The sequence below is a fragment of the Lithobates pipiens genome, unplaced genomic scaffold, assembly GCF_037356315.1.
Source record: "Lithobates pipiens isolate NorthernLeopardFrog02 unplaced genomic scaffold, aLitPip1_a1.2 Scaffold_22, whole genome shotgun sequence".
In the NCBI taxonomy this organism is placed as follows: Eukaryota; Metazoa; Chordata; class Amphibia; order Anura; family Ranidae; genus Lithobates; species Lithobates pipiens.
In genome coordinates, this window is record NW_027507784.1 from 326,701,343 (window position 1) to 326,713,995 (window position 12,653).

The 12,653-nt window shown below is 44.8% G+C and overlaps 1 protein-coding gene across 3 annotated transcripts; it reads left to right on the plus strand.

Moving 5' to 3' along the window:
* Nucleotides 1-1,500: 1,500 nt before the first annotated feature.
* On the plus strand, nucleotides 1,501-12,239 carry LOC143925016 (UBA-like domain-containing protein 1). Of its 3 annotated transcripts, none has more exons than XM_077449587.1 (4): nucleotides 1,501-1,519; nucleotides 4,094-4,267; nucleotides 6,427-6,486; nucleotides 11,527-12,239. In XM_077449587.1, the coding sequence occupies exons 2-4, from the start codon at nucleotides 4,148-4,150 to the stop codon at nucleotides 11,785-11,787; spliced, it is 441 nt and encodes a 146-aa protein (XP_077305713.1). In that variant the 5' UTR covers nucleotides 1,501-1,519; nucleotides 4,094-4,147; the 3' UTR covers nucleotides 11,788-12,239. The 3 variants fall into 3 exon arrangements, with proteins under 3 accessions (XP_077305713.1, XP_077305712.1, XP_077305711.1); XM_077449586.1 differs by lacking the exon at nucleotides 1,501-1,519 and adding an exon at nucleotides 3,475-3,624; XM_077449585.1 differs by lacking the exon at nucleotides 1,501-1,519 and adding an exon at nucleotides 3,497-3,637.
* Nucleotides 12,240-12,653: the final 414 nt, after the last annotated feature.

Here is a 12,653-nt window from a genome sequence, read left to right on the forward strand (position 1 = left end):
TGTGTGATGATCCGGCTCTCCTTTCTGATCCCCTGCACTGGTGAGGCTGCATAGATGGGCACCGGGCAGGTTGCATTGCTGGGCACCGGTGAGGCTGCCTAGATGGGCACCGGTGAGGCTGCCTAGATGGGCACCGGTGAGGCTGCATTGAAGGGCACTGGTAAGGCTGCCTAGATGGGCACTGGGGAGACTGAATCCTTTATGTAGCATGCTCCTTAGCCCTGCACTTTGTTTTTTCTCTATCTTATCTTCATAACATTTGGTAGTCATATCTCAAAAAAGTATCTTTTTTTTTATCTTTATGCACAAAATGTGAGAAATAAAGTATATATCATACAATCATTCCAAAAACACACACCACATACACTGCATACATCATATAAGGGGAAATATGCTTATAAAATACTTTACCATTTGCTGGTAAAAAAAATGTCCCCGGATTTTATCTTAAAAATCTGTTCTCCTTATTGTATGTATGTCTATGTATGTAGTATGTATGTATGTCTATGTATGTAGTATGTATGCATGTAGTGTGTATGTCTATGTATGTATGTAGTATATATGTATGTATTTATGTTTGTCTATGTATGTATGTATGTAGTATGTATGCATGTCTATGTATGTATGTATATCTATGTAGTATATATGTATGTATTTATGTTTGTCTATGTATGTAGTATGTATGTATGTATGTTTATGTATGTATGCATACCTCCCAACATTGTGAGATGGGAATGAGGGACACCTACGAACAAATGTATGTAAGCATAGGACACGCCCCCTGCCACACCCCCTAAAAAAGGTTAATTAAATCCACAAGGACTTTTTTTTACCACTACTTTTGCTTTATATTCACTTTTAAAATGTACAAATGCAGCAATTTAGAAATCAGATGAAAGGTTTAGCACTGGGAATCACTTTTTGAAAGATAAATAGTGCATTTTATATACAATTATATAGATCAGACCAAAATGAGGGACAAATGAGGAGGAATGAGGGACATTGCTCCAAATCAGGGACAGTCCCTCCAAATCCCAAAGTTGGGAGCTATGTGTATGTGTGTAGTATGTATGTCTTTGTATGTATGTACTATGTCTATGTATGTATAGGATTATTATGGGACATTCGGAACACACCGCATAGCATTCCACAGAGATCCCTCGGTGGTTCCCACACTGTAATGACGTCACCACTGTCCAGGAAACTCCAATACACAGAGCTCTGCCAACCTGGCCTGACCCGTCCATCACCAGGAAGCCACACCCCATCCCTCAACCCTGCTCTGCCATTGGCGAGCGGGATGTTTACCTTATATGGTCTGACACTGCCACAGCTCGGGGGACCATTGGCTGGAAGCGGAGCCGCTGTTGGTGACCTCACAACACAAACAAAGCGGGGCATGCCGGGAGTTGTAGTTCCCAGAGCAGCCGAGCCATGTGAGACGGGGATGTGGGGGTTCTCTGGCTGTGTGTACGGGGGGAGGGGAATCAGTCACGATGGTATTCTCTGCAGGGTGGAAGTAAGATTATTGTGAGGATAGAGATGTCGAAGTGCTTAGATTATTTTATTTTGGGTTCTTCTGCTGCTGCGGGACTACAAATCCCAGCATGTCTGTGTGTGTGCATTATATCTGTACAGCCACAGGGTGCAGAATTATCATCTATATTATTATTACATTCCTATTATCATTATTAAATAAAATATTATTATAAATTAATTATAATATTACATATTTATATATGTGTATTTATACTTATTATTGATAATACAATAACATTATATATCATACTATACCATTATAATGAATTTGATTATTTGATATTCTTGTTTAATACTATAAAGAAATACTTTGTCGGCATGCTGGTATTTGTAGTTCCACAATACACAATAATTGGCTCCATCTGGTTTCCGGGGTCAGTCTGCTTCTAAAAATCTTATCCTGGAAGTTTTTGTCTCCTGGAAATATATTTAATTTCTCTGCTTTATTTCAAATGAAATTTATTATTATTATTATTATTATTGGGGTTTGTCAAACGCTGCCCTTTGCTTTGGAGCTTAGCGTCGCTCAAGCGAATGCGTTAAAACAGAAGATGCAAAAATAAATAAAATCTGCCGCCTTGTGTTTGAGGTGCGCTTTAAATATCCGACTACATTGATTCCAATAATTGCTCCAAATTAGTGTGATCGATCGATCCCTGATAATTGCACCGTGCTCCAAATGTGTGCAATCAACACTGCGTAGTATTGATCGATTCCCAATAATTGCTCCATGCTCCAAATGTGTGCAGTCAACACTGTACATTATCGATCGATCCTTGATAATTTAACCATGCTCCAAATTTGTGCAATCAACTCTGCGTAGTATTAATCGATTCCCAATAATCGCACCTTGCTCCAAATATGTGCAATCAACACTGTGCGTTATCGATCGATCCCTGATAATTTCACAATGCTGAAAATTTGTGCAGTCAACACTGTGTGTTTTCAATCTATCCCTGATAATTGTACCATGCTCCAAATTTGTACGATCAACACTGCTTAGTATTCATCGACTCCCAATAATCGCACCTTGCTCCAAATGTGTGCAATCAACAATGTGCGTTATCGATCGATCCTTGGTAATTGCACCATGCTCCAAATTTGGACGACCAACACTGCGTAGTATTAATCGATTTCCAATAATCGCACGATGCACCAAATATGTGCAATCAACACTGTGCGTTATAGATCGATTCCCTGATAATCGCACCTAGCTCCAAATGTTGGCAATCAACACTATGCATTATCGATCGATTCTTGATAATTGCACCATGCTCCAAATTTGTACGATCAACACTGCGTAGTATTGACTGACTCCCAATAATCGCACCTTGCTCCAAATGTCTGCAATCAACACTGTGCATTATCGATCGATTCCCTGATAATCGCAACTTGCTCCAAATGTGTGCAATCAACACTGTGCGTTATCGATCGATTCCCTGATAATCGCAACTTGCTCCAAATGTGTGCAATCAACACTGTGCGTTATCGATCGATTCCCTGATAATCGCAACTTGCTCCAAATGTGTGCAATCAACACTGTGCGTTATCGATCGATTCTTGATAATTGCACCATGCTCCAAATGTGTGCAAGCAACACCACGTAGTATCGATCGATCCCTAATAATCGCACTACGCTCCTGTGTAAGCGATCACTGCTACATGCAACTATATGTGCAGCGAGCAGTAGCAATTAATCCCTGGCGATTTTAATAACGCCACTACATTGCCAAAAATCGCTGCGTGCGTCCAACCTTACACCGCGTTGGCGTTCGTATGGTAAGTACGCGTTTCTTATTTGGAAATTTCATGCAGAACGCCCGAACAAAATTAGAAGTTCAAGGAAAGCAATGCTGTGCGACTTCTCATTTTGTAGTGCGATGACGTGGAATTTGGTGTTTGCAGTGTGCACAGTGGCAGGTGAACGCAGCACAACAACACGCTGTGACCATCCGAGGCTGACAGCAGCTGTGCTCTTCCCCCATCTCCACAAAAAAAAAAAAAAACTCCATTTCCCATCATGCCTTGCTCCTCCACTCCTCTGTGGGGCTGGAGCTGGTTGATGGGCAGCTTTGCAGGGAGGCAGTGAGTGAGCGGTGTGCGTTTTGTTTATGAATGTCTCTCTACATGTCTACGTGTGAGTGTGTGCGGTCCGGCGGGGGCTCTCACCCGTCTCTATAGGCAATGGGCGTCTGGTGCACGTGTGTGTGTGAGTGCGCACACCGTCCGATCCTCCGCACCAACGTGTTTACATGTTGCAACGTGCAGCACACACACACACACAATGCCTTTATTGTATTTGTTTATGTCTGGAGGTGTGAGTGCTGGAAGTCACCTACTGATTTATTATATATGTATATACAGGACAGGGTACTGGGCACATGGCTTGTGTGGGATCGTGCGTCCAATCGCAACGGAGACTGCGTGTTTTATTGTGAAACATCGATGTGTTGTACCGAACAAGATGGCACCCCTCCTGCTCTGTGTTGTGTCTTTGCTCCTCTTGCTTCCATGTGTTATCTCTGCTAACCGTTTGTTTGTTCTCCACTCGCAGACTGTTAGGTGTCACTGAGCTGTCACTTGCGCTGTTGGTGTGACGTCCGTCGGGATGTCTGGTGACATAGAGCAGTTGAAGCAGCAGCTGCTGGTGTCCCAGTTTGTGCTGACGGCCGGCTGCGCTACGGACCAGGCTGAGCAGCTACTGCGGGCGGCACACTGGCAGTATGAGGTGAGAGGAGAGCGCCGGGCTCTGGGGCCCTGGGATCCCGAGAAAGAAAATGTTCACCTTTCTGTCCTTTAATCCACTCTCACTTACCTTCAACCTATCAACCCTCTACTTTCCCCTCTCTCCCGCTGTCCCTCTACTTTCCCTTCTCCCCCACTGTCCCTCTGCTTTCCCCTCTCCCCCACTGTCCATCTACTTTCCCCTCTCCCCACTGTCCCTCTACTTTCCCCTCTCTACCGCTGTCCCTCTACTTTCCTCTCTCTCCCACTGTCCCTCTGCTTTCCCCTCTCTCCCACTGTTCCTCTGCTTTCCCCTCTCTCCCACTGTCCCTCTGCTTTCCCCTCTCCCCCACTGTCCCTCTGCTTTCCCCTCTCCCCCACTGTCCCTCTCTTTCCCCTCTCCCCCACTGTCCCTCTACTTTCCCCTTTCCCCCGCTCTCCCTCTACTTTCCCCTCTCCCCCTCTGTCCCTCTGCTTTCACCTCTCCCCCACTGTCCCTCTTCTTTCCCCTCTCCCCCACTGTCCCTCTTCTTTCCCCTCTCCCCCACTGTCCCTCTGCTTTCCCCTCTCCCCCACTGTCCCTCTGCTTTCCCCTCTCCCCCACTGTCCCTCTGCTTTCCCTTCTCTCCCACTGTCCCTCTGCTTTCCCTTCTCTCCCACTGTCCCTCTGCTTTCCCTTCTCTCCCACTGTCCCTCTGCTTTCCCTTCTCTCCCACTGTCCCTCTGATTTCCCTTCTCTCCCACTGTCCCTCTGCTTTCCCTTCTCTCCCACTGTCCCTCTGCTTTCCCCTCTCCCTCTGCTTTCCCCTCCCCCCCTCTGTCCCTCTGCTTTCACCTCTCCCCCTCTGTCCCTCTGCTTTCCCCTCTCCCCCACTGTCCCTCTTCTTTCCCCTCTCCCCCACTGTCCCTCTGCTTTCCCCTCTCCCCCACTGTCCCTCTGCTTTCCCCTCTCCCCCACTGTCCCTCTGCTTTCCCCTATCCCCCGCTGTCCTTCTGTTTTCCACTCTCTTCTGCTGTCCTTTCTCTCCCACTGTCCCTCTGCTTTCCCTTCTATCCTGCTGCCCCTCTCTCCCACTGTCCCTCTGCTTTACCCTCTCTCCCACTGTCTCTCTGCTTTCCCCTCTCTCCCGCTGTCCCTCTGCTTTCCCCTCTCTCCTGCTGTCGTTCAGCTTGCCCCTCGGTTGATGTCTCCCTGCTCACCCCTCTCTCCCGCTCTTACCCTGCTCACCACTCTCTTATGCTGTTTCTCTGCTTGCCCCTCTCTCCCGCTGTGTCTCTGCCCATTCCTCTCTTGTTGCCCACTGTCTCCCTGCTTGCCACTCTCTTTCTCACCATCTCCCTCCTCTATCTCACTGTCACTCTGCATGCTTTACTCTCTCTCTTGCAGTCTATCTGCTTGCCTTTCTCCTTTGCTGCTGTCCTGCTCCCCGTTTTCTCTTTTGCTGTCTCCCTATGTGCCCCTCTCTCTTACTGTCACCCTGCTCACCACTCTCCCATTCTATCTCCCTGCTCACTCCTCTCACTTTCTGTCTCCCTGATCACTTCTCTATTTTACTGTCCTTCCCTACCATTCTTCTTACTCCTCTCTCATCACCCTCTGCATTTTTTGTCAATGTTGATACTCAGCCTTTCTTTATCTCTTTATCTGTTGACTTTCTCACCTGTCTCTTACTATTGACCTGCTCTTTCTCTCTCTTAATGTTGACCTGCTTGCCCCTCTCACTTACTGTTGATCTGCTTACCCTTCTCTTTTACTATTGATCTGCTCACACCTCTTTCCAGATGTTGACCTGCTAGCTTCTCTACCTTGGTATAACCTTTTCTCACCCCCTGTCACTTTCTCACCATCACTCACCTTAGCAACTCTTTGTCGATGTTGACGCTTAGCCCTTTCCTGCTGTTGCCCCACGTGATCCCCTTTCTCACTGTCACCCTACTTTTGCTAATTCTGTCTCTTCCCCCATCACCTCATTCTTCATTCGCTCACACTGTACACCTTCACTGCCTCTTTCAGCTCCACTACTTTTCAAATCCTTCTTCTTTCCACTCCTCCAGTAACTCTTTAGCTTTTCTTCGCTCCATTATGGTTTTGTAGCTCCATTGTAGCTCCATAGTTCTAGTGTATGCCCATCATTGTGTTATATCTGTCTCTTCTCTCCACAGACTGCGCTTAGCGCCTTCTTCCAAGAGTCCAGTCACCCCTACATCCCGCACCACCAAATGGTAAGACACCGGGAGGGGTCTATTGTCTAGTTTTGCTGAAAATGTTTATATTTGGACAATCTTCTATTTTCTGTTCTTTGGATCACAAGATTAAAGATTCTGCCAAATGCAATGCCTAGTGAGTGTAATTGGCAGGTATCATCCACCTTACCAACCACTTAGCTTTCACACTGCCGCGCCCATAGCGTTGGCGGTAAAACAGCGCTATTTTTTGCGGCGTTTTACCGTCGGATTTGCAGCGCTTTTACCCCCCGCTACAGGCAGAGAAAGGGTTAAAACCGCCTGCAATATGCTGCAGTGGCGGCGTTTTGCTGGCGGTATAGCCGCGCTGCCCCATTAATTTCAATGGGGAGCAGCGGTGGAGGAGCGGTAAACACACCACTCCTTCACCACTCCAAAGAAGCTGCTGACAGGACTTTTCCTGACTTCCAGCCAGCACAACGCTCCAGTGTGAAAGCCCGAGGGCTTTCACACTGGAATGAATGGAGCAGCAGTTTGAGGGCGGATTGCAGGCGCTATAGCCTGAAGGGATTGCACCCCCATCTGGCAATCCCTTCACTGGCTATTGCACACCCATCAAATAAAATTCAGAATACTGACAGCATAGGAAATCATTCACGACTCTGCTCCCAGCTACTTCACCAACCTTGTTTCAAAATACCAACCAAGCTGTACTCTTTGCTTTTCCCAAGACCTCCTGCATCCACCTCCTCCAATGCTGGCTTTTTGGTCTTCTTCAGAGCCTTTTCCTTCCTGTGGAACTCCCTACCACAGTCTAATCTGTCCAGTTATTCTCTACTCTGTCTGCATTTAGGTGACCTCTGTATTGCAACTGTAATGTCTTGGCCTCCCTTTGTATTGTACAAACTATTAGCACTATATAAATCCAGTTTTATAAAAATAATATACATAACCATTACCATTCAGTAGTGTGGACATGAACATGCTAGAGCTTCTTAAAGTGTTTGTATACCCTTAATCTATTTTATTATGTTTGTCTTCATGCCTCATTGTATTCAGTTTTCTTAAAGCAGAACTAAACTCTCCTCCCCTCTCCGGCCCTGACATCCTCACCCGGTCTTCCTCTGGGTTCAGGATCTTCGGCTATCTTGACTGGTTGGGCCAAAATGACGTAACTTCCATGTATGGACATGGGAGTTCATTCATTCTGGCACTGTGTACATTGAGCTGTGTATGTGCAAATCAGTATACATTGCGAACAGGAAGATAGGTTTGTTTGTTTTTCTTTTTTTGCAGAAGAGACATAGCGTGGCCTCTTTCCATTTGCATTTTTTTTCTTTTTCAAGTCCTCTTTTTTTAATTAAATATTTTTTTGTAAATCTGTTACAAAGTTTCTTACCTGGAGGTCCTGCCAGTAACAGCACTTCCTGTTGCAGGCTAATAACACTAGGCCACTGCCTTACAATTAGCAGTTACTTATTAGTGTTGTCAGTCTCCATGTTCACTCCGATAGTTGTCCATTGGGCTTCCTATCAGGTCCATGCATACCCCCTGCCATGAGAAAAATATGTAGTTTGCCATATTTGACCCCCTTCTGACAATTATAAATACTTGGCTATCATATGAATGTAATACTTTGAGTTTATGCATTTGAACAAGTATTGAATTCACACAACAGCTAGTGCACCAGCATTTTTAGAGGATCAACCATAACAGCCTACATATAACTTTTATTTGTTTTGGACAGAGCACAGAACAGTTAGAAACTCTACTAGGTTATTATTGAAGTGTTTGTACCCATTGGGGATTTCTCCTCCCCTAATTTTCTCCTTCAATGGCAAAGCCAGTAATAAAACATAGAGTGAGAGGATGAAAGGACCTGCATCGTGTATTTACTGCCCTGTTGGGAAGATCTCTTGACTTCCTGTATTCCAGGGACACAAACAGGGCTTATTATAACCCCTAAGGCCCCTCTCAGATGGGTGGACTCCACCAGCGAATCTGTCCGCTGCTCCCTGCTAAGTAGGCTGTGTCCGTGTCCTCTCTGCATCAGTGTCCTCTATGGGCGGTCGAATGAAAACGGACCGCCTGTCCATTTTTTCCATCTGACTGTCATCCAATCCCCCCCCCAGACGAATGGAGAACGGATCCTCCATCTGTCTGTTTTCAGTGCATAGGACTGGATCTGATGTCGGCAGGTGTCAATGGCCACCAGCCGCTCCAAAGAAGGTAATGGGTGATCCGATTGGTCTGCCTCTGTGAAAGGGTCCTAAGGAGGACAGGCCTTAACAGTTACTTGCAACAGTAAACCGGGTACAAGACATGGCCACCCAGGAACAGTCCAAAGGGCAGCAAACACAGTTTGCTTTAGACAGTAGGGTCATAGGAAAAAAACCCGCCAGTTCCTTACTAGGAGGGTGCCCGCTAATGGGTTCCCCAAAACAAACCAGCAGCACATGTAGTATATTAGTGTTCTTTCAGCAGGTAGTCTTTTCACCCAGCAGAAGGCTTCCATGACAAAGAGAAAGAGAGAGCCCTGAGCATCAGTCAGCTCACATATATAAAGGCCTGTGGGCAGCTATGATTATTAATGGGATTTGGTTACTAGGTATGATGCGGACCTAGAAATGGAGGCTTTATCCAAGTCAAAGCTCTACGAAGCTTCTGGGCTCCAGGACCAATAACAGAACTCATTGAGATCTGAGTAAACAAAAACTTTGTTTTCTCTATAACAAACAAATTCAGGTGTAGGTGTGAAACTTGGTGACACCATCCAAAACTGAGTGCCTAACAAACCCTTTCCTAACCAAAGTAAGAAATAAGTTTTGGCAGGAGCTGACCTTTGAAACCCATCTTGCAAAGAAAATAACCGTGACTATGAACATCTCTCTCCCAGACTTATCATTCTGCATTTATCTACCAATAAATTATCACTTTTAAATCTCTTAACACCTATTGTGTTTATCCCTTTTCTTTTAAATCAGAAGTCCTTTTGGGAAAGTGTTTCATTATTTAGGGTCCAAAGTTTTGGCCTCCTTGTGTCCTTTGTTTAGTTTTGCAGAATGTTTTGACTTTATAAAAATTTAAGTGGAACTTCACTCTCCCATTCAACATTGATTGATTCTTTTTAATCCTTATTCTGATAGTGAGCCATCTGTCACAGTTGAGAACAGACCTCACTGCATCCATATTCTGTTTTGCTTTTGACCGATGGCTCGCTATCAGAATTATTGCAGAGGAAACGGGATTACCAAGTCAACTGTTCATGAAATTGTGAATCAGGATTTAAACACAAGAAAGGACACCATTTTGGTAGTGTGGATAACATCCAAAGAGCCACTATGCAGGCTCTGAACACCATCCCACTTGAAGACTTCCTTGGATGCTATGGGAGGCCACTGGGAGAGTTGTGTACACTCGCAAGGTGCATACTTTGAAGGAGACAATGTTCAATTGTAAAATTTTTCTCATTTCTTCCTGAACATACCTCGTATTTTGGATATATTATATGGCAAAACATTTCTGGACACTTGACCACACCTATATGAGTTTGTTGGACACCCAATTCCAAAAACATCAGTATCAATATGGATTCAGCCCTTCTTTGTGACTATAACAGTCAACACTCTTCTAGGAAGGCTTTCCAAATGATTTTGTCTGAGGGATTTTTTGCCAGTTTGGCCAATCAAACATTCATGAGGTCAGGTACCGATGTTGAATTCAAAGACTTGGCTCACATGCAGCATTCTATTTCATCCCAAAGCTGTTCAGTAGGGTTAAGGTCAGGGCCCTGTCAAATCCATTCAAGTTCCTTCACAACAAACTGGTTAAACTATGGGGTTGATTTACTAAACTTGGTTGGAGAGTGCAGAATCTGGTGCAGCTGTGCATGGTAGCCAATCGGCTTCTAACTTCAGCTTATTCAATTAAGCTTTGACAATAAAACATGGAAGCTGAATGGTTTCTATGCAGAGACGCACCAGATTTTGCACTCTCAAGTAGAGCTGCACAATTAATCGTCAAGAATCGTTATCGTGATCTTGACTAAAGTGTTTCACGATTCTTTCTATGCAAAGAATTTTGTCTGCTCTTCTGAAGCCACAGCCATCAAAAGGAAGGAAGAGAAAAACTGAGCAGTCTGCCAAGAATCAAAACATTCTTTATCAGTTGAACTTAAAGTGGTTGTAAACCCTTATAACCAACTTTGACCTACAGGTAAGCCTAGATTAAGGCTTACCTGTAGGTCCAAGAAATATCTCCTAAACCTATATGGTTTAGGAGATATTTACCCGAAGACAGCCACCGCTGTCTACGGCGCATGCGCCGTATACAGCGACGCGCAGGCGCACTGGGGCAGGCCTTTTTCTGACATTTGTTGGTTTCAAGTTAAAATCTTTTTTTTTTTGCTAGAAAATTACTTACAACCCCCAAACGTTTTATATATATATATATATATATATATATATATATATATATATATATATATTTTTTTTTTTGTAGACACCCTAGAGAATAAAATGGTGGTTGTATCAATATTTTATGTCACACTGTATTTGCGCAGTGGTCTTTCAAATAAAAATAAAAAAATAACCAGTAAAGTTAGTCCATTTATTTTTTTTTTTGTATAATGTGAAAGATTTTACGTTGCGAGAATCGTGATCCTTTTTATGCTAAGCAAAAAAATTGTGATTCTCATTTTGGCCAGAATCGTGCAGCTCTACTCTCCAGTTTTAATAATTCAACCCCTATGGAGCTTTTTTATTGCACAGGAGCACAGTCATGCTGGATCAGAAAAGGACCTCCCCCAAACACAAGGTTGTCACAAGGTTGAAAGAACAGAATTGTCCAAAAGGTCTTTGTTGTAGCATTAACACTACCCTTCACTGAAAATGCCCCAGCTCAAACATTTGAAGGGTTGTCCACATACTTTTGGCCATATAGTTGGCCATATATATTTTTTTGCTGTATAGCATAATTCTAATAACCTCATCTTGTGTGATCTAGTTTTGAATTCAGTAGGATGTAGTCTTATAAAAAAAGTACACATATTAAAATAAAGTTTCACGCTTCTTCTTTCAGATGGGCACCCCTGCCAACACTCCCGCCACCCCTCCCAACTTTCCTGATGCTCTGACTATGTTTTCCCGCCTGAAAGCCTCAGAGAGCGGCTACCTCTCCTCACTGGCCACATCCCCGCCCCTCCAGCAGGGCAGCGCCCATTTCTCTCATGATCCTAGAATGCAGCAAACGGGTATGGGCTTCGGCTGCCCCGGAGGTGCGCAGAACTCCAATGGCAATCGAGGGGCAGAGGCAAACCCAGCAGCGGAGGCTGAGAGATGAGAAACGGAGGACCGAAGGACAGCACGAAGGGGGCAGGATGTGGCATGTAGACTTTATATAGCCGGCTGAACTGCCAAAAGCCTTCTAAGTATTGCTCCATACAGGCGCCCGGTGTCTCATCCTTAGCAATACGGCAGTGGCGGAAACCTACTTTCGGATAATCTCCTTTACCTCACTTGCCTGCAGAGCATTGCACCAGCTCCATCTTCCACCCTTACTAACACTCACTACAGAGCTGCCCGGTCTTCAGCCATACCTCATACTGCATCGTATGCTGGTGCAGAGTATTTTCCAGGCTTCGAAGCCTTTGCGGAGCTTACCGAAAGCGGTGTAGGGATGCGTTTGTCTTTGATGTCATTTAACCCCAGGGATCCCCAATTAATACGGACATTCCTGTAGCGGTTTTAAGAGTTGATGACAATAAATATTTTAAACTTTTACACATGACAAAAGGGGAAAGATGTCCTTTTTTATTATTTTGGTGTTTTATTTTTTATTTTTGAGCACTTACCTGGCGTTAGAGGAATCTCTATGCATTAATTCTTCAAGACAGATGATCAGAAAGGGTAATCTGAAATGGGTGCAGGGGCGTACCTACAGGGGTCGCAGGGGTCTCAATTCCGACCCTGTTCCATGCTCCAGAGGGCCTATGTGGCTCAGCCGTACACCTAGATAGGAGGAGCAGCGGGGGCGGCTGCACATAGACAAATCAATCTCTTCATTTTCATCCTGTAGCCGCTGAATTATGGATTCTCCTTATCTTCCTCCTGCAGGCATTCAGTGGCTACAGGAGGAAAATAAAGAGGTTGGGTCCTCTATATGCAGCCACCCCGCCGTTCCTCTTATCCATCTTCTTTTTGCTGCCC

Bases quoted from the DNA above. Each gene is read 5' to 3' on its own strand.
- LOC143925016 (XM_077449587.1), top strand. From the start codon at position 4,148: ATGTCTGGTGACATAGAGCAGTTGAAGCAGCAGCTGCTGGTGTCCCAG. The intron at 4,268-6,426 runs GTGAGAGGAGAG...TTCTCTCCACAG, and splicing joins CGGCACACTGGCAGTATGAG to ACTGCGCTTAGCGCCTTCTT. The intron at 6,487-11,526 runs GTAAGACACCGG...TTCTTCTTTCAG, and splicing joins ACATCCCGCACCACCAAATG to ATGGGCACCCCTGCCAACAC.